Below are 21073 nucleotides of genomic sequence, written 5' to 3' on the forward strand. Positions count from 1 at the left end.
TCTTTCAGGATGAGGCTTTTCGTTCCAGGACGAAGGAGATGTCTTCCTTTTTAAAAACATAGGGGCTTCCCTTCCTCCACCATCAACTCTGCTCTCAAACACATCCCTCCCATTTCACGCACATCTGCTCTCACCCGATTGGCTCGCCACCCCACTCGGGATAGGATTCCACTTGTCCTCACCTACCACCCCACCAGCCTCCGGGTCTGACATACAATTCTCTGTAACTTCCGCCACCTCCAATGGGATCCCACTACCAAGCACATCTTTCTCCCCCCCCCCCACTTCTGCTTTCCGCAGTGATCGCTTCTACGCGACTCCCTTGTCCATTCGTGCCCCCCATCCCTTCCCACCAATCTCCCTCCTGGCACTTAACCTTGTAAGCAGAACAAGTGCTACACCTGCGCTTACACTTCCTCCCTCACCACCATTCAGGGCCCCAGACAGTCCTTCCAGGTTAGGCGACACTTCACCTGTGAGTCGACTGGTGTGGTATACTGCGTCCGGTGCTCCCAGTGCAGCCTTTTATATATTGGTGAGACCCAACGCAGACTGGCAGACCATTTCGCTGAACACTCTGTCCACCAGAGAAAGCAGGATCTCACAGTGGCCACGTATTTTAGTTCGACATCCCATTCTGAAATGTCTATCCATGGCCTCTACTGTCAAGATGAAGTCACACTCAGGTTGGAGGAATAACACCTTATATTCCATCTGGGTAGCCTCCAACCTGATAGCATGAACATTGATTTCTCTAACTTTCAGTAATGCCCTTCCTCCCCTTCTTACCCCATCCCTGTTTTACTCCCCCCTCCCTTTTTTTCCCTCTCTCTGCCCATTACTCTTTGCCTGTTCTCCATCTCCCTCTGGTGCTCCCCCTACCTTTCTTTCTCCTTTGGCCTCCCGTCCCACGATCCTTTCCCTTCTCCAGCTCTGTATCCCTTTTGCCAATTACCTTTCCAGCTCTTAGCTTCACCCCACCCCCTCCCGTCTTCTCCTATCATTTCAGATTTTCCCCTGCCCCACCTACTTTCAAATCTCTCACTACCTTTTCTTTCAGTTAGTCCTGACGAAGGGTCTCGGCCCGAAACATTGACATTGGTTCTCCCTATAGATGCTGCCTGGCCTGCTGCGTTCCGCCAGCATTTTATGTGTGTTGCAGAACCATATGCCTTCCCTACCCGTGTTGATTCAATGCACCTGGTTTGCTGCATTGGGCTGACTGCTCTCAGGTGATGATTCCTGTAAATTTATTCTGTCTAATCATTAAGCATATTCCCAATTCCATGACATTAGTACTACAAAGAAATATTTGCATTTTTTAATACATTATCACATTTAAATACCACAACAAATAAAGTGAAGTGCAGTAAGCACAGTATTCTATCTCAGCCATCTTCCACAAATATCAATGAGATCATCAAAACTGTGCTTTGTTAATTGAGGGCAAAACACTTCCAAGAGATGTCTCTGATGTTCTTAAACCATAGATATTCTTCAATTCCACCAGTGCCACAGGGTCAAGCAGTTCTGACTCTGATTAACATTTCATCCACTGCAGATATTACAAAACAGTTTTTCAAATGATGTCATCCAGATGGAATTGAGTTTAGACTGGATTAATTTTCCCATCCTGAGCAATGCAACAATTAGTCTACTCAGCAGCACTTTGCAATCCTGACATTTTAAAAATATAAATAAAAACATTTGTCTAGAGTTGAACAATGTATACTCAACTTAGTGGTCAGTATGACTGTTATCTAAAATCCTTAGAATAAGTAAATTGCTGAGGCAGATAATTGGGTGATCTTCTCTACACTGAAGATTTCATTCAATGTTGTGATGCTCAGGTCCTCAGTGTATCCCATTCATCCCAAAGCCATACTTCTTGCATTAGTTTGAGGCAGCTGCATTTCTGAGCCTTTTGTGCACCTCTTCTGGGCTCAGCAAGGTTAGAATCTTCACCATCTTCTTACGTGATGTGGAACCCTTTAGAGGTCAGGAGATTAGCAAGAAACCAATAGAACATTAAATACCAGTTGATTACAAAACAATTACAATGAAACTAAAAAGCCCAACTAGAGAAAAATTAAATAATTGAATTGCAAGATTTAATTATACATTCACATCCAATTATCCAATCAAGTGGATAAAGTAGTTGGTTCACTTATTTGCACAGTTATAATTACCACTCCTGCATCCCTCTCCTAAACTAACCAGTGCTTTGCATTTTCAACATCCTGCTCATGTTTTGAGATCACAATCCTCATTCCTTATTTTATCACAGAGATGGGGAAGTATTTTTTAAGCTAAGCCCAGTTGTTTTTCCAGAGAAGTAGTTAGGTAAATGAGAATTAGCAATCATGAAGCACCCTGACATCATAACTCCCTTTCATTTCTTTTTGAGACTTGCACCGCTAGCACCTAGGTACCAAGTCCAGTCACACATCACCACTGGGCAACATGCTCAGTGATTCACGCTCAAGGGGAGGTTGGGGTCAACACTGAAGACTGTGTGCAAGGCCAAAACTGATCTACAGAGAGCATTTGAAATGATATTCAGTATTTTTCCAAATTTATTTTTGATACTACTTGCAAAAAATATACTAGTTTGCTACTTTGTTAATTTGTGAGCATTAATTAAGGGCTGGATGAAAACCAGAGGAGAGAGGTACAGGATCTGCTGATGAGGGGAGTAGAGGTTGGAGGGAGGTGAATGAAACCTGTCACATAGAGGAGCTGACTGGCTGGCCTCTCCACTGCACACTGTACATCATCAATATTTTCACTAATCCCATCATCCTGAGTCAAAGGAGAGTGTGGTAGTAGGGAAGGGCATCTTTCTTCACTTACCTCAGGTTTTCATTTGAGTTCAAGTAATGCTACGGGAACTTATATGACCACTGAATGGAATTCTGAGCAGATCTGCCAGGATGTCGAAACACTACAGAATATATAACCCTGAATGGAATTCTGAGCGGATCTGCTGGTATGTTCAAACATTACAGCACTTGTGAAAACAAAGCAGTAGTTCAATGTACGAGAAGCTCTTGAACTTGTCACATCAATTTGCCAGAAAGGCCAAGGGTGTTAATCCAAACCTAAATCAGAAAAGTGAACCACAAAGCGCATGAATATTGGGATGACTTTGCCTCAATATCCTCCTCCTTTCTGGCTGAGTAGCCAATGATTGATGCCCATTTTGTCTTTTTTGAGCAGTAAATAAGGTGTTAAGAGGTCATCAATTTTTTCTGTAGTGGTTTCTGTATGTGTGTCATATGTTGTCATTATAAATTAGTATTTCTTATATGTATTTACAATGGAAACAGGCTCTGTTGCTTGATGACTCAGGAAAGTTAATAGTGATGTCTTGGAGAGAGTCCACAATACAGAAAAGGAGGTGCTGGAGGTCTTAAAACAAGAGCGACCCAGGTTCAATTCTTGCTGCTGTCTGTATGGCATTTGTATGTTCTCCCCATGACCATGTGATTTCATCAAACATTCCAATGAAGTATAGGTTAGGAGGTTGATTGGTTATATGCATGGAACTTGGCGGCATGGACTCATTAGGATGGAAGGGCCTGTTATTGTATTGTATCTTTAAATTTAATAAATATACACTAGATAAATCCCTGGGACTTGGTCAAGTGTATCCCAGGACATTGTGAGAAGCTAGGGAAAAACTGAAGGACCCTTAGGAGAGATATTTGTATCATTGTTAGCCACAGGTAGGCTCCAGAAGAATAGAGGGTGGCTATTGTTATGCCTTTGCTTAAGAATCGGTGCAAGGAAAAGCCTAGGAAATACAGACTGGTGAGCAAGTTATTGGAGGGGATTCAAAGACAGAATCTACATACATACGGAAAGTTGAGGACTAAGTAAGCAGAGTTAACATGAGAAATTGTCTCCTGAATTTGATTAAAATTTTTGAGGGGATAAACAAGAAAACATGAGGGCAGTGTGGTAATTGAGTTTAATTGAGATAAATGTGAGGCTTTCTATTTTGTTAAGTCAAACATTAGGGTCTTGGGGAGTGTTACAGAACAGAGAAACCTAAGGATATAGGTACATTGTAAGTGGCATCACAGGAGACAGGATGGTGAAAATGATGTTTGTTATGCTGGTCTTCATCAGTCAGGATACTGAGTACAGGAGCTGGAATGTCATGTTGCAGCTATAGAAGATGTCTGTAAGGCCAAATATGGAGTACTGGATATAGTTTTGGTTGTCCTGCTATAAAGGGAATGTCACTAAATTGGAGAAGATGCAGAATAGATTTACAAAGATGTTGCTGGAACTGGAGGGTTTCAGTAGTAAAGTGAGGCTGAATAGTCCAAGACATTTTCTTCTGTAGAGTCAGGGTGACATTATAGAAGTTTATAAAACCATAAGGGGTTTAGAAAAGGTGAATAACCACCATCTTTTTCCCAGGGTAGTGGGAGTCCAAAACTTGTGGGTGTAGGTTTAAAGAGAAAGGGGAAGGATTTAAAGGGACCCAAGAGGTAACTTCTTCACAGAAGGTGGTGTACTGAGGGTGGACAGCCATGGTATGAGCTGCCAGAGAATGTGGCAGAGGCAGGTATAATAACAGCATTTAAAAGAAATTTGGATCGGTACAAAATAGAAAAGATATTGCCCAAATTCTGACAATTTGAACTAGCTCAGTTTGGCAATTTGGTCAACAGGAACGAGTTGAGCTGAAGAGCCTGTTTTCCTGCTATATAACTCTATGACACAGCAAAGCCATTCGCTGTCCTTGTTAACAGTGACACAGGCCTGAAGCAATTCAAAGTTCTGAGCTTGCAAGAAACAAATCAATAAGCGGCTGGCAGTGATTGGTTATCTTAGCTGGATCCTTCCATACCCATATTAACAATATATCGAAATTTCCATTTGCTTAAATCTTGCTGATGGCATTGGCACAGCTGAGAGATATGTTGCTGCTATTGAACACAGAACAGCACAACAGGTCTTTTGGCCCACAGTATGTGCCAACCATGACACCAAATAAAATGACAAAGTTTCCTGCAAATGGTCCATATCCCTTCATCCCCTGCTTATTGCTTCTCATATTGCACCTATCTGCTTCCACCACCTCCCCAGCAGCACATTACAGACATCTAACACAATAAATATACAAAAATTGTCTAGTAAATTTTCTTTAAATGTTTACTTCCTCACTATGCATTTTCATCATCACCCTATCTACATGTGTTCCCACTTTCAGGGAACTATGCACTTGTACACCAAAGTCTCTCAGCTCTACATCACTCCCCAGAACCCTGCCATTCACTGTATGTCTCTGCCTAATGTGTCTTCCCAAAATGCATCACTTTGTACTTACCTGAGTTAAATTCTATCTACCAATCTCTTGCCCATAATCTACATCATTTTGTAAACCTAGATAACCTTGTTCACTGGGCAGAATTGGTGTCATTCAAAAACTTACTAATCATGCCACCACTATTCTCATCCATCTCATTAATATATGAGACAAACAACAGGGACCCAGCACTGATCCCTGTGGCATGATGCATGTAGGTACCAACGAAATAAGAAAAAAGTGACAGGAGGTCCTATAAGCCAATTTTAGGGAGCCACGAGATAAATTAAAATGTAAAGCTTCAAAAGTAATAAATCTCAGGAAAGGATTTGGCAAGTATGGAATGGGACAGGCTGATTTCTGGCAAAGATGTACTTGGTAAGTGGGAGGCCTTCAAAAGTGAAGGTTTGAGAGTACAAAGGTTGTATGTGCCTGTCAGAATAAAAAGGTAAAGATAACAGGTGTAGGAACCTTGGTTTTCAAGACATACTGAAGCCCTGGTTAAGAAAAACAAAATAAAGAGGAGAATTGCAGGTATTGACTGGTAGGAACAAATGAGGTGTTTATGGAGTATAAGGAATGCAAAAAACACTTAAGAAAGGAATCAGTAGAGCTAAAAGAAGGCATGTGGTTGCCTTAGCAGACAAGGTAAAGGAGAATCCTAAAGGATTCCACAGATAGATATTAAGAACAAAAGGATGCAAGGGACAAAAATGGCCCTTTGGAGGATTAAAATAGCCTGGGCTATAGCAGAGATATTTAAATCATCCTTAGTGACAGGTGAGGTACCAGAGGATTGGAGGATAGCCAATGTTGTTCTGCTGTTTAAGAAAAGCTCTAAAATAAACCCAGGAAATTATAGCCTGGTGAGCCTGACATCAGTAGTGGGAAAATTACTGGAAGGTATTCTAAGGGACCAGATATATAAGTATTTGGATAGATGTGGACTGAGTAAGGATAATCAGCATGGCTTTGTGTGTGGTAGGTCATGTCTAACCAACCTTATAAAGTTTTTTGAGGAAGTTATCAGAAAAGTTGATAAAGACAAGGCAGTGGATGTTGTCTACATGGATGTTAGCAAGGCATTTGGCATGTCCCATGTGGGAGGTTGGTCAAGAAGGTTCAGTTGCTCAGCATTCTAGATGAGGTAGCAAACTGGATTAGACATTGGCTTTGTGAAAGAAGCCAGAGGGTGGTAGTAGACAGTTGTGTCTCTGATTGGAGGCTTGTAACAAGTGGAGTACCACAGGGTTCAGTGCTGGGTCTATTGTTGTTTGTCATCTATATTAATGAACTGGACGATAATGTGGTTAACTGAATCAGCAAAGTTGCAGATGACTCCAAGATTGGGGGTGTAGTGGACAGTGAGGAAGAATATCAAAGCTTGTAGTCGGATCTGGACCACTGGAAAAATGGGCTGAGAAAATAGCAGATGGAATTTAATGCAGATAAGTGACAGGTGTTGCACTTTGGTAGGACCAACCAGGGTAGGTCTTACACAGTGAATGGTAGGGCACTGAGGAATGCAATAGAATAAAAGGGTCTGGCAATACCAGTACGTAATTCATTGAAAGTGGTATTACTGATTGATTGGGTTGAAAAGAAAGCTTTTGGCACATTGGTCTTCATAAATCCAAGTATTTACAGATGAGATGTTATGTTGAAGTTATATAAGACATCAATGAGGCCTAATTTGGAGTATTGTGTGCAGTTTTGGTCACCTACCTACAGGAAAGAAGTAAGTAATGTTGAAAGAGTACTCAGAAAATTTACAAGCATGTTGCGAGGTATGGAGGACATGGGTTATATGGAAAGATTGAATAGGTTAGGACTTAGACATACAACATATGTTTATGAAAACCATGTTTAAAAAACAATGTTTTCTTTCTACAAGTTATATGGAAAGATTGAATAGATTAGGACTTCATTTCTTAGAATGCAGAAGACAGAGGAGATTTGATAGAGGTATACAAAATTCTGAGGGGTATAGAAAGGCTAAATGCAAGCAGGCTTTTTCCATTGAGGTTGGATGGGACTACAACCAGAGGCCAAGGGTGAAAGGTGAAAAGTTTAAGGGGAACACAAAGGGAAACTTCTTCACTCAGACGGCCATGAGAGTGTGGAACGAGATGCCAGCTCAAGTGGTGCATGTTAGCCCAATTTCAACGTTTAAGAGAATTTTGGATAGGTATATGGATGGTAGGGTAGGGGTATGGAAGGCGATGATCCTGCTTGCAGGTCGATGGGAGTAGGCAGTCTAAATGGCTTGGTATGTACTGAATGAGCCAAAGGGCCTGTTTCTGTGTTGTACTTCTCTATGACTCTATGAATCAGGATTGCTAACTATGCCACCTAGTAGTCAGAGTAGTAAGAACAACAGAGTTAGAATGAATATGTGGATTAAACTGTGATGTAGGAAGGAGAACTTCAAATTCCTGAGGCATTGGAAGCAGTTCTGGGAGAGATGGACCAGTATAAACCAGACAGTCTATATCTGAGTAGGACTGGGATCAATATCCCAGGGGCATTGTTTGCTAATATTGTTGGAAAGGGCTTAAACTAATATGGCAGTGGGATGGGATTCCAGGGAGAAAGACAAGGGGGAAGCAATGCAGAGACCAAATCAAAAGTTAAGAAAAATGTCAGAGCGGAGTACAGAAAAGTCAAATGCAAAGGACACAAATAATACTTTTCTCTAATAGGATAATGAGTACATTATCTGATTGCCCATTGATTTCGAAACAAGGTCAATGAACCTGTGGCACAAATCAGTACAAAAGGGTATGATGTAGTGGCCATTACAGAAACATGATTGCAGGACAGAGCTGATTGAGAATTATATAATCCAAGGGTATCAGGTAACACATTAGGATAGGCAGGAAGATAAGGGAGGTGGGTAGCAATCTTCCTTAAAGATGAGATCACAGTGATAGTGAGAGATAATATAAAATCTAAGGAGCAGGATGCTCAGTCCATTTGGGTAGAGTTTAGGAATAGTAAAGGGGGAAAAAAATCCTGATGAAGGATGTCGGCCTTAGAGTGTCAACTTATTTCCATATATGTTGCCTGACCTGTTGAGTTCTTCCAGCATTTTGTGTGTGTTTCACTGGTGGGAGCTGTCTATAGGCCACCAAATAATAACATTAGTGGCACAGGCAATAAGCAAGAAATATCTGAAACAAGAATGGAATGGCAATTGTCATGGGGACATTAACTTGCACAAAAATTGGGCAAATCAATTTATTTGAGGCAGTCTTAAGGAGGTTGTTAAAGAATGCATCCATGATAGGTTACTTGAACAGTGTGTTAATTAACCTACAAGGGAAAATGCTATCTTAGATTTGGTCCTGTGCAATGAGACAGGTAAAATTAACAATCTTATAGTTAGGGATCCAATAGTAGATATCTGTTCTCAAGATGGTAATAATCTATTTGTCCTTTTACTTATAATGCAAATCAGGGAAGCTGGTCTGACACTCAGCTGTCCATTCCAAGCAGGTTTATGATAGAGGGACACCATCAGACAAGAAAATAAAGTGCATGTGCATTGGAAAACAGTCCCCAAGTTACGAACGTCCGACTTATGGACAACTCGTACTTACGAACAGAGGGAGGAGAACGCCATCCGCCAGTTTAAGTCTGATCACGACACCGTCCGCCAATTTAAGTCGTTGCCATTAACACTGTGTTGAGTGTGCAACTTTGTATTTGGCTTAAATATTTCTTAGCAAGATTCACCCTGACCCCCCCCCTTTTCCAGTCACCACCACTCCCACTTGTCCCATTTAACCTTTCTCAGTGCGGGTGGAGTTTAGGACCTGGAGCAGCACAAGACCCACCGCCCGCAGCTGCTGTATTTTGTTTATTAAGTGCAATCGTGAACAATAGCCAGATCAGAAATGCTGATCAAGTCAACTTGTTCCTAAAGACAACTTTGATAAGCCAATGAGACGGTTCACTGCTGCTCAGTGATAGAACATAAAATCCGCAGTTTTCTGTTCCATTGACGGAAAATGATCGCGATTGAAAATAAAGTGGAAATAATAAAGCGATTGGAAAGAGGTGAAACGCCATCGGTCATTGGTAAAGCTTTAGGCTACTGTTGGTCAACGATCGGAACAACTTTAAAGGATACAGGTAAAAGATAAAGTGAGAATAAAGTGAGAATAGCATGTGAAAGACCCTGCCCCGATGAAAGCTACAATTATTACTAAGCAACCCAGTGGTTTAATTATTGAAATACATACATTTCTTAAGTGTTTTATATGCATAGAAAGGTAAAATATATACTAAGACAAACATTTGACTAGCTGACGCTAAATAATACTGGATGTACCTGTTCCGACTTACGTACAAATCCGATTTAAAGACAGACTCAGGAACTGAACTTGTTCGTAACCCGGGGACTGCCTGTATATGTAATTTCTCACAACACAACAGGTTGATTTGCAATGCTGTGGGACACAAAATGCAACAATAATATCTCCTGACCATCATTCAGCACAGAGACCACACTCTCACAGTGGAGGTAAATGGAGCCTGTGCCTCTCCTCATGTGGAAGGGGATAACTCACAGTTTGCATGCAAGATGTTTCTGAATCAAAACTGACCTTGTACAGAACAACTTCACTTTTCCTTAACTGTAACAGCTTGGCAAGGTAGCCAACTAGCTCTGCGTTGGCCTCTCCATCAGACGCTGGAGCTGCAATAGCCACACTAACTATTTCTTCTGACACATCTGTGGAATACAAAGTGCATTCTGATCATTAGTAACCATTTTCTGCGTCAACAGGCTACACACTGGGAAACATCTTTTTGTCTTAAGGTGAAAAGGTCTACAAATCACATTAATAAGAACAAAATCCAAATGTTAAGATTATGTTACAGAGCTTAAATATGAAGTGCAGAAGTTAGCACCTATTCAATAGCATTTAAAATGAACCAGTTACTTCCATACCTGTAAATAATCAGAATGTTGCAAAACTTTCTGACTGAAAAAAGTAAGTTAAGCCACAGCAGTGCATTCCCTTGGACGGCTTGCCAGAAACACACATGGTGACCAAAAGTTTTAAAACAAAAATAGATTCTGGCCTCATGTCCCTAGAGATCTGTCCTTGGCATCTTCCTTATTCATGGTTTCACATGCTTTCCCTCGTCACCTACTCTTCCTGAAACTTTTTGCAGCTGTGATGGGAAAGTGTCATGTGAATATTAGAAGTTGGTTATTTAACATTGCTCACCTGTTATGGCACTTATTTTGGCTCCAGGTTTAGCATGAATGGCCACCAGAACAGAACCACTCTTATCAACCTTCACTGGACCATGAGGTACTGATATTCTGGAGACTTCAGCTTTCTCTTCATTCTAAGGAATATAATGTGATTTTTATTATTCTACCTTTCAAGATTTGAAATATTTCCAACACAATTCTGTGAATCTAAGATATCTGTATTAAAAACAGGGGTGTCAAACTCATTTTAGGTCACAGGCTGGATTGAGCAAAATGCAGCTTCATGCGGGCCGGATCAGTCGGACGCGTGCGAACGCAGCTTTCGTTGCCTCCGTTTTTTCAGCCTGCTCTCATGTGTCTCAGTCTCTGCTATAACTACAAAGTGTTTCACTTTACAAATTCCGTTTCTTATGAAGAAGACTGCCGAGCAAGACTGCCGAATAAACACTAAAACCCTGAAAACCTGGTACCTGAATAAACTCAGCATTAGCCATATCATACGCCATAGGCGCTTCGATTACTGGGGCCAGCTTTAATAGTAATTAGATATTATCTCGCGGGCCAAAGATAATTCCACCGCGGCCCGGATTTGGCCCGCGGGCCTTGAGTTTGACATATATGATGTAGAACATGAAGGTTCTCGCTGAGATTTGCCATCATGTATTTTGATGAAAATCTTCCACAATGGAATCTCAGTGATGAAGCCATTAGAATAACTGGCACACAACTCTAGGGACTTGTGTTCAATATTGACTTTGGATGTCACCTTTGATGAGTTTGTACACTCTCCCTGTAACTGTGTTCATTGCCTCCATGGGCCCCAGTCCTCCCTCCCATTCCAAAGTGTCAGTAAGTTAAATGGCAACACTAAATTACCTCTTAGCGTAGGTAAGTGGCAAGAATCAAAGGGAAGCTGAGAGGGTTGAATTGCAGGATTATTGTAAATAAGGAGATGGAGGATGTGATTGGACTGCTTTAATCTTTAACATAGTAAATATTAGGAGTTGTAGGATAGCTGACAAAACATTTAATTAAGCCTTAAGATACCTTATAAAGGAAAAAGGTGGGGTAAGGCTTTGTGCCTCCAAGAATCTGTCCTTGTCTTCTTATTTCTCATCTACTAAAGGTATTATCTGTTTCCACTGTACGATACAAGTTCTGCCCCAACACTATATTTACATTGTCAACAACTAATAAACTACTGAAAACCCAAATCTTTTGCCTCATTAAAAATTATCTTTAATTAACAAGTTTAGTATGGGAAAGTGGTGCTGAGGAAAAGGTCATGCCATAATCTTATCGATTGTGCATGGGCAGCACAGTAGCAGAGTGTTTCATGCAAAGCTTAACAGAACCAGCACCAGAAAAGTGGTGCTGAGGTAAAGATCTTACTGAATACTGAAGAGGGCACAAAGAGCTTACTGTCCTTAATTCTAATGTCTTCAGCCACCAATTCTTGTCTCCTTCCTAACAACTCTGAAAAACTGAACCAGGAGCAATTACCCGGGATGAGCTCTAGACATGTCAGAGAGGACCATTCAAAAAGACATTAACCAAAATTCTATCCAGCATGCTGTGACACACAACAGTATCTTATCAACACAATTTCAAGCCAAAATGAGCTGAAAGAGCCATGAATATAATAATTTTCTTTGATAAACAAGATTAATCCAACAACAAAATGTATAGTTAAAGTCTGTCCTGAGCCTTATAGCCTCATCAGGCCAGTGCTTATGCCGGTTTCTGTGGTGTGAAACAACCCCCCAAACCCCCCCCCCCCCCCCCCGGATAGGACACCAGTCTATCACGAGGTTAACCCCCAGCATTTTGCCAGTACCCATTTTCAGCTGGATGGACTGGAGCAATGTGTAGCTTGCTCAAGGACACAATACACTGCCTTGGCTGGGGCTCGAACTCATGACCTTCAGATCTCTAGTCCAACGCCTTAACCACTTGCCACAACAAAATGTATGGCATTTTTCAAAGATTCAAAGTAATTTATTACTGGAACACATATGCAGTATACAACCCTGAGATTCATCTTTCCACAGACAGCCAAGAAACACCATGAAACCCATTCAAAGAAAACATCAAACATCCAACGCGCAAAAAAATGGACAAATTGTGCAAATGGCAAAAAAACAAGCACATAACACACAGAATATTAAATATCAAACTGCAGAGCCCCTAATAGACTAGGAATGTTCAGTTTAGTTCAGAGACACTGCGGTCTGCATAATTTCAGTAGAGCAGGAAGTACAAAGTTCTTCCCCATCAAAAAGAAAATTGATGACATTAGACTACCTGGCTAAGATGCAAAGCCTTGTATTCAAGGTTCATAATTATTTAATGACATTTCCAGTATACAAGTATAAAGGAGAACAAAATCATTGCCACTCGTAATTGATGCAGCACCGAACAAAAGATAAAGAACATAATAAATACAAGTACATTAAATAGTTTATATACATAGATTGATTGTATGTCCATAAAGTGACATTAGGCACTGGAATTTCTTCTGTACATTTCCCTGAAAACATCTCTTCCCAATTTATGCTTCCAAGTTCCTGCCTGATAGCCTCATATTTCTCCTTACTCCAATTAAATGCTTTCCTAATATGTCTGTTCCTATCCCTCTCCAATGCCATGGTAAAGGAGATAGAGTTGTGATCACTATCTCCAGAATGCTCTCCCACTGAGAGATCTGACACCTGACCAGGTTCATTTCCCAATACCAGATCAAGTACAGCCTTTGCTCTTGTAGGCTTATCTACATATTGTGTCAAGAAACTTTCTTGAACACACCTAACAAACTCCACCCCATCTAAACCCCTCGTTCTAGGGACATGCCAATCGATATTTGGGAAATTAAAATCTCCCACCATGACAACCCTGTTGTTATTACAACTTTCCAGAATCTGTCTCCCTATCTGCTCCTCGATGTCCCTGTTACTTTTGGGTGGTCTATAAAAAAACACAGTAGAGTTATTGACCCTTTCCTGTTCCTAACTTCCACCCACAGAGACTCAGTGGACAATCCTTCCATGTCTTCCTCCTTTTCTATGGCCGTGACACTATCTCTGATCAACTGTGCCACGCCCCTACCTCTTTTGCCTCCCTCCCTGTCCTTTCTGAAATAACTAAAGCCTGGCACTTGAAGTAACCATTCCTGCCCCTGAGCCATCCAAGTCTCTGTGATGGCCACCACATCATATCTCCAAGTACTGATCCATGCTCTAAGTTCCTCCACTTCGTTCATAGTACTCCTTGCATTAAAATAGACACATCATAAACCATCGGTCTGAGCACGTCCCCTCTCGATCACCTGCCTATCCTCTCTCTCACACTGTCTACAAGCTTTCTCTATTTGTGAGCCAACCGCCTTTTCCTCCGTCTCTTCAGTTTGGTTCCTATCCCCCAGCAATCCTAGTTTAAACTCTTCCCAATAGCATTAGCAAACTTCCCCACAAGGATACTGGTACCCCTGGGATTCAAGTGCAACACATCCTTTTTGTACAGGTCACTCCTGCCCCAAAAGAGGTCCCAATGATCCAGAAATCTGAATCCCTGCCCCCTGCTCCAATCCCTCAGCCATGCATTTATCCTCTACCTCACTCTATTCCAGTACTCACTGTTGCTTGGCACTGGCAGTAATCCCAAGATGACTACCTTTGCAATCCTGCTCGTCAACTTCCTTTCTGACTCCCTGTAGTCTGCTTTCAGGACCTCCTCCCTTTTCCTGCCTATGTCGTTGGTACCAATATGTACCACGACCTCTGACTGTTCTCCTTCCCATTTCAAGATATCTTGGATGCTATCAGAAACATTCCGGAACCTGGCACCTGTGAGGCAAACTACCATCAGGGCTTCTTTCCTGTGCCCACAGAAATGCCTGACTGACCCCCTAACTATAGAGTCCCCTATCACTACTTCCATCCTCTTCCTTTCCCTACCCTTCTGAGCCACAGGGCCAGACTCTGTGCCAATATCCTACCTTCTCCCCATATCCCTTCAGGCCCTGACTAATGAAGAATCTATCAATCTCTGTCTTAAATATACATAAAGGCTTCGCTTCCACAGCTGCACCTGTGGCAAAGAATTCACAGATTTATCACTCGCTGGCTAAAGAAATTCCTCATCACTGTTCTAAAGGGACACCCTTCTATTCTGAGGCTTTGCACTCTGGTCTTAGACTCTCCCACCATAGGAAACATCTTCCACATCCTCTATCAAGGTGCTTCACCATTAGATAGATTTCAATGAGGTCACTCCTCGTTCTTCTGAATTCCAATGAATAAAAGCCCAGAGCCATTAAACTCTCTTCATGTGACAAGCCATCAAACTCCTTTGAACCCTCACCAGTTTCAGTACATCCCTTCTAAGTTAAGGGGCCCAAAACTGCTCACAATACTCTATTGGAGTAGACTCAGATGGGCCAAGTGGTTTAATTCTGCTCCTATATCTTCTGGTCTTGTGGTCTAAGTGTGGCCTCACCAGTGCTTTATAAAGTTTCAACATTACATCCTTGCTTTTATATCCTAGTCCTCTTGAAATGAATGCTATCATTGTATTTGCTTTCTTCGCTACAGTCTCAACCTGCATATTATCCTTTAGGGAATCCTGCACAAGGACTCTCAAGTCCCTTTGCATCTGCTTTTTGTATTTTCTCTCCATTTAGAAAATGATCAACCCAAACTATTATTTCTTCCACCCAAAGTGGATGACCATACACTTCCCTGCACTGTATTCCATCTGCCATTTCTTTGCCCATTTTCCTAATCTGTCTTAGACCTTCCATAGCCTCTCTACTCACTCAAAACTACCTGCCCTTCCACTTATCTTCATATAGTCTGCATATTTTGCATCAAAGCTGTCAATTCCACCATCCAAATCATTGACATATAAAGTAAAATAATCAGTCCCAACATAGTCCCCTACGGAACACCACTAGTTACCAGCAGCCAGCCAGAAAAAGTTCCCTTTATTGCCACTCTCTGCTTCCTGCCAATCAGCCACTGCTTTATCCATGCTAGAATTTTCCTGTAATACCATGGGCTCGTAGTTTGTTAAGCAGCCTCACATGTGGCACCTTGCCAAAGGTCTTCTGAAAATCCTAGTACACAATATCCACTGAATCTCCTTTGACTATCCTGCATGTTATTTCTTCAAAGAATTCCAGCAGATTTGTCAGGCAACAATTTCCCTTGAGGAAACCATGGCTATGGCTTATTTTATCATGTGCCTCCAAGTAACCTGAGACCTCATCCTTGATAATTGACTCCAACATCTTCCCAACCTCTGAGGTCAGACTAACTGGCCTATAGTTTCCTTTCTTCTGTCTCTCTCCCTTCTTGAAGAGTGGAGTGACGTTTGCAATTTTCCAGTCTTCCACAACCATTCCAGTTATGGTATCTTCACACATTTCATGACCCCTGACACCTGGAACTTCCATCATATTGCTAGTGTCTCCCACAGTGAAGACTGTTGCAAAATATTTACACAGTTCACCTGCCATTTCCTCGTCCCCCTTTACTACCTCTCCAGCTATGTTCCCTCTAAGCAGTGCGTACATGCGCGCGCACACACGTTTTTCAACCAGAGCACAAAGGAAATTAATGTGTGCACAAAAGGCTAGTTACCTAAAATAATGTAGTAATTAATAATTATACTTATTGAAAATAAACTTTTAGCTAAATGTTTCTGTTAACTAGTTACTTGGTTTTTCAAATACCACAATGCACATCGCTAACTTACATCACCTCAGCTTTCCTGTTCCATTTTGTACAGTTGCGGACAGTGTTCATATCGTAAACTTCACATTTGACGATGAACAAGTTAATGCCTTATGTCTAAAATATTGTGATTTTCTAGCTGAAAATACTGTAATAGTTAGACAGTTCAATGATTTCAAATTTTCCATGCAAGAAAAAATTAAATCCAAACTGATTTCAAATTTTGCTCAAATGGTGGCATTTGTACTGCAAAATGAACAGTTTTGCAACCTTGCACAGTTGATGGACATTGGGGGAACCTTTCTTGCATCTAGTGCGGACTGTGAGCGAGGCTTTAGCCTAATGAATCAACTCAAAAACAAGCTGAGAAACCGTTCAGGTGAATGTTATTTGGATATGTTAATGAGAATCAAAAGCTATCAATTGGATGGAAGTTCTATTAGTCTAGATAGAGTTTACAAAGAATGGGTAAATGCCAAAGACAGGAGAAGAGAAAAAATAACTGAGTGGCTTAAATATGTATGGTTTTGTTGTTATTCTGTGCAGTTTTATGTCAAATATTTTGTAAACCTACATAAACTGTGTCATGTGTGCATTCAGTGCGCACATACTTTTGTCACAGGAAAAAAAATTGCACAACATAAGATCTTTGCGCACACTGACTACTAAAACTTAGAGGGAACGTTGCTCTCCAGTATCGTTATCCAGCAGTTCGATATCCATTCATGCCTCTCTTTTACTATCTTTATCTATATGATTAATTTAGTTAAACTTTCTTAAGGAGTGAGATGTAAGCTTCCACAAGTCTTGGTTTAATTTAGCTTACTGACATGTGTGCAGAGCTAGACATAGATTTTCATTATGAGGAAGGACTAACTGCAACATGCCATCATGACATCTCCATATAACCATATAACAATTACAGCACAGAAACAGGCCATCTCAGCCCTTCTAGTCCATGCCGAACGCTTATTCTCACCTAATCCCACTGACCCGCATTCAGCCCATAACCCTCCATTCCTTTCCTGTCCATATACCTATCCAATTTTGCTTTAAATAACAATACCGAACCTGCCTCTACCACTTCTACTGGAAGCTCATTCCACACAGCTACCACTCTCTGATTAAAGAAATTCCCCCTCATGTTACCCTTAAACTTTTGCCCCCTAACTCTCAACTCATGTCCTCTTGTTTGAATCTCCCCTTCTCTCAATGGAAAAAGCCTATCCACGTCAACTCTATCTATCCCCCTCATAATTTTAAATACCTCTCTATCAAGTCCCCCCTCAACCTTCTACGCACCAGAGAATAAAGACCTAACTTGTTCAACCTTTCCCTGTAACATAGGTGCTGAAACCCAGGTAACATTCTAGTAAATCTTCTCTGTACTCTCTCTATTTTGTTGACATTTTTCCTATAATTCGGTGACCAGAACTGTACACAATACTCCAAATTTGGCTTTACCAATGCCTTGTACAATTTTAACATTACATCCCAACTCCTATACTCAATGCTTTAATTTATAAAGGCCAACATACCAAAAGCTTTCTTCACCACCCTATCCACATGAGATTCCACCCTCAGGGAATTATGCACCATTATTCCTAGATCACTCTGTTCTACTGCATTCTTCAATGCCCTACCATTTACCATGTATGTCCTATTTGGATTATTTCTACCAAAATGTAGCACCTCACACTTATCAGCATTAAACTCCATCTGCCATCGCTCAGCTCTCTCTTCTAACTGGCCTAAATCTCTCTGCAAACTTTGAAAACCTACTTCATTATCCACAATGCCACCTACCTTAGTATCATCTGCATACTTACTAATCCAATTTACCACCCCATCATCCAGATCATTAATGTATATGACAAACAACATTGGACCCAGTACAGATCCCTGAGGCACACCACTAGTCACCGGCCTCCAACCTGACAAACAGTTATTCACCACTACTCTCTGGCATCTCCCATTCAGTCACTGTTGAATCCATTTTACTACTTCAATATTAATACCTAACGATTGAACCTTCCTAACTAACCTTCCATGCAGAACCTTGTCAAAGGCCTTTCTGAAGTCCATATAGACAACATCCACTGCTTTACCTTGGTCAACTTTCCTCATAACCTCTTCAAAAAATTCAGTAAGATTTGTCAAACATGACCTTCCACGCACAAATCCATGTTGACTGTTCCTAATCAGACCCTGTCTATCCAGATAATTATATATACGATCTCTAAGAATACTTTCCATTAATTTACCCACCACTGACATCAAACTGACAGGCCTATAATTGCTAGGTTTAGTCTTAGAACCCTTTTTAAACAATGGAACCACATGAGCAATACGCCAATCCTCCGGCACCATCCCTGTTTCTATTGACATTTGAAATATTTCTGTCAGAGCCCTTGCTATTTCTACACTAACCTCCCTCAAGGTCCTAGGGAATATCCTGTCAGGATCCGGAGATTTATCCACTTTTATATTTCTTAAAAGCGCCAGTACTTCCTCCTCTTTAATCGTCATAGTTTCCATAACTTCCCTACTTGTTTCCCTTACCTTACTCAATTCAATATCCTTCTCTTTAATACTGAAGAAAAGAAATTGTACAAAATCTCCCCCATCTCTTTCAGCTCCACACATAGCTGTCCACTCTGAATCTCTAAGGGGCCCATTTTTATCCCTCACTATCCTTTTGCTACTAATATAACTGTAGAAACCCTTTGGATTTATTTTCACCTTACTTGCCAAAGCAATCTCAATTCTACATAGTGTCAAACAGTATTCAAAGACTCTTCAGCCCATTGTGTCAGCACTAACCATTAGGTCAGTTAACTACTAAGATTCCCATCACAACCATCAACTCATGACCTTGTACCTTTTTTGTTTACACACAAGAGATTCTGCATACGCTGGAAATCTTAAGCAACACACACATAACACTGGTCAGGCAGTGCCTATGGAAAGGAACCTTACTCTTCCTCTTTAGCTGCTGCATTTTATTCTATATGCTGTTAGTGTTTTACCTAAATGCACTGTGTAATGATTTAATCTGTATGAACAGTAAGCAAGGCAGCTTTTCAATGTACTTCACTACGTGACAATAACAAACCAATTCCAACCCCCTACCCAGTAACTCTCCCCTACAATTCTGCTAACGCTTTATTGAGGACAATTTACATCAGCCATTTAACCCACTATATCTTTGGCAGCACCAAAAATTCAGGACTGAATCCAGCTCTGTGGAATTGTGAGGTAGCAGTGCTAAGAGCTGTATCAATCCATGACTCCGCTCACGTTCTGCTCAAACCCAGCTACACCTTTGTTATCTGTATACTAGACTAACTATACTTGTCCATAATACCCCTCATTCTGTTCTTAGTAAGCAAGGCTGTCCCTATACTATTCCAATCACCCAACACCCAAACTCAATTGCCCACATTGGTGCCCAGCTAAGCAATGTAGTGATTTTAAAATCTCACATTGGGTTTCAAACCTTACATTGGTCTCACCTCTTCCTCCCTTAATTCATAGAGAAGTATAGCAAAATAACAGGCCCTTCACCCATCTAGTTCAAGCCAAAGCCATTTAACAGCCTCTTCCATTGACCTGCACTGGGACCATAGCCCTCCATACCCCTACCATCCACATTCCTATCCAAAGCTCTCAAGCCTGCACACATCACTTGTGCTGGCAGCTTATTCCACACTCTCACGACTCTGAGTGAAAAAGTTTCCCTTCATGTTTCTCTCAAACTTTTCACCTTTCACCGTTAACCCATAACCTCTGGTTGTATAGTCCCACGCATCTTCAGTGGAAAAAGCCAGCTTGCATTTACATGATCTACTTTGTATACCTCTATCAAATCTCTCAATCTTTCACATTCTAAGGAATACATTCTTTACCTATTCAATCTTTCCATATAACTCAGGTCTTCCAAACCCGGCAAAAGCCTTGAAAATTTTCGCTGTACTCTTTCAACTTTATTTACATCTTTCTTGTAGGGAGGTAACCAATACTGTACACAATACTTAGTCAGGCCTCACCAATGTCTTGTACAATCAGAATCAGGTTTATTAACGCCGCCAGGTGACGTGAAACAAAAATCCCATCTCCTGTACTCAATACAGGGTACATTGTTTATGAAGGCCAATGTGCCGAAAGCTTTCTTCGCGACCCTATTTTTTTTATTTCCAATTGTAACTTAAAGTAGATTTTTTTCTTTACACTGTACAGCTACAAAACAAACGATTTTGACGCCATATGTCAGTGATAATAAACCAGATTCTGGGTCAGACATGACCACTACAGCTCGAGGCCTCACTCAAGCACGCCCACATATTACAGAATTTCCCCGTGGGCAACACTTTATCCGAAAACAGGGACTAACCCATCCAGTAAATCCCTCCTCGAACCCCACCCACCATACACCTTTGCCCGGACCGCGGCATCGCCTTATCATCACCCAGCTCAGTACGGAGACTCCGGACTGCGAGGCGCCACCACCGCAGCATCGGCAAGGCCAGGCCCGGCTGCGCGTGCGCAATGCCAGTGATGGGGCCGGGCAGGTCTGTCCTCTTTCCTCATCCACTGGTTAATCTAGCGCTTCGTGTGTCTTTTTATTCAAGATCCTCTGCAGCCTTTTTTGTCTCCATTATATATTCGAAATGGCTTCATTCTTGTACTCAGATTATTTTGCAATACAGGCCAACATTCTGTTTGCTTTCTTAACTTCAAAGCAACACCTGCCTGTAAATATCCGGTAAAGTATTTCGAAGTGCACTC

At 41.3% G+C, this 21073-nt stretch overlaps 1 protein-coding gene across 1 annotated transcript; it reads right to left on the bottom strand.

The window, feature by feature from the left end:
• Window positions 1-1306: 1306 nt before the first annotated feature.
• Window positions 1307-20824, bottom strand: c30h15orf40 (chromosome 30 C15orf40 homolog). Its single transcript, XM_073032816.1, has 4 exons — window positions 20713-20824; window positions 10564-10687; window positions 9934-10061; window positions 1307-1989 (listed from the first exon to the last, which is right to left on the bottom strand). The coding sequence occupies exons 1-4, from the start codon at window positions 20800-20802 to the stop codon at window positions 1894-1896; spliced, it is 438 nt and encodes a 145-aa protein (XP_072888917.1). The 5' UTR covers window positions 20803-20824; the 3' UTR covers window positions 1307-1893.
• Window positions 20825-21073: the final 249 nt, after the last annotated feature.

This window comes from Hemitrygon akajei, chromosome 30 (assembly GCF_048418815.1).
Source record: "Hemitrygon akajei chromosome 30, sHemAka1.3, whole genome shotgun sequence".
Taxonomy (NCBI): Eukaryota; Metazoa; Chordata; class Chondrichthyes; order Myliobatiformes; family Dasyatidae; genus Hemitrygon; species Hemitrygon akajei.

Bases quoted from the DNA above. Each gene is read 5' to 3' on its own strand.
- c30h15orf40 (XM_073032816.1), bottom strand. From the start codon at position 20,802: ATGCTGCGGTGGTGGCGCCTCGCAGTCCGGAGTCTCCGTACTGAGCTG. The intron at 10,688-20,712 runs GTGGGTGGGGTT...TATATTCCTTAG, and splicing joins GGTCCGGGCAAAGGTGTATG to AATGAAGAGAAAGCTGAAGT. The intron at 1,990-9,933 runs GTCAGTTTTGAT...TGACCTCTAAAG, and splicing joins GTGAAGTTGTTCTGTACAAG to GGTTCCACATCACGTAAGAA.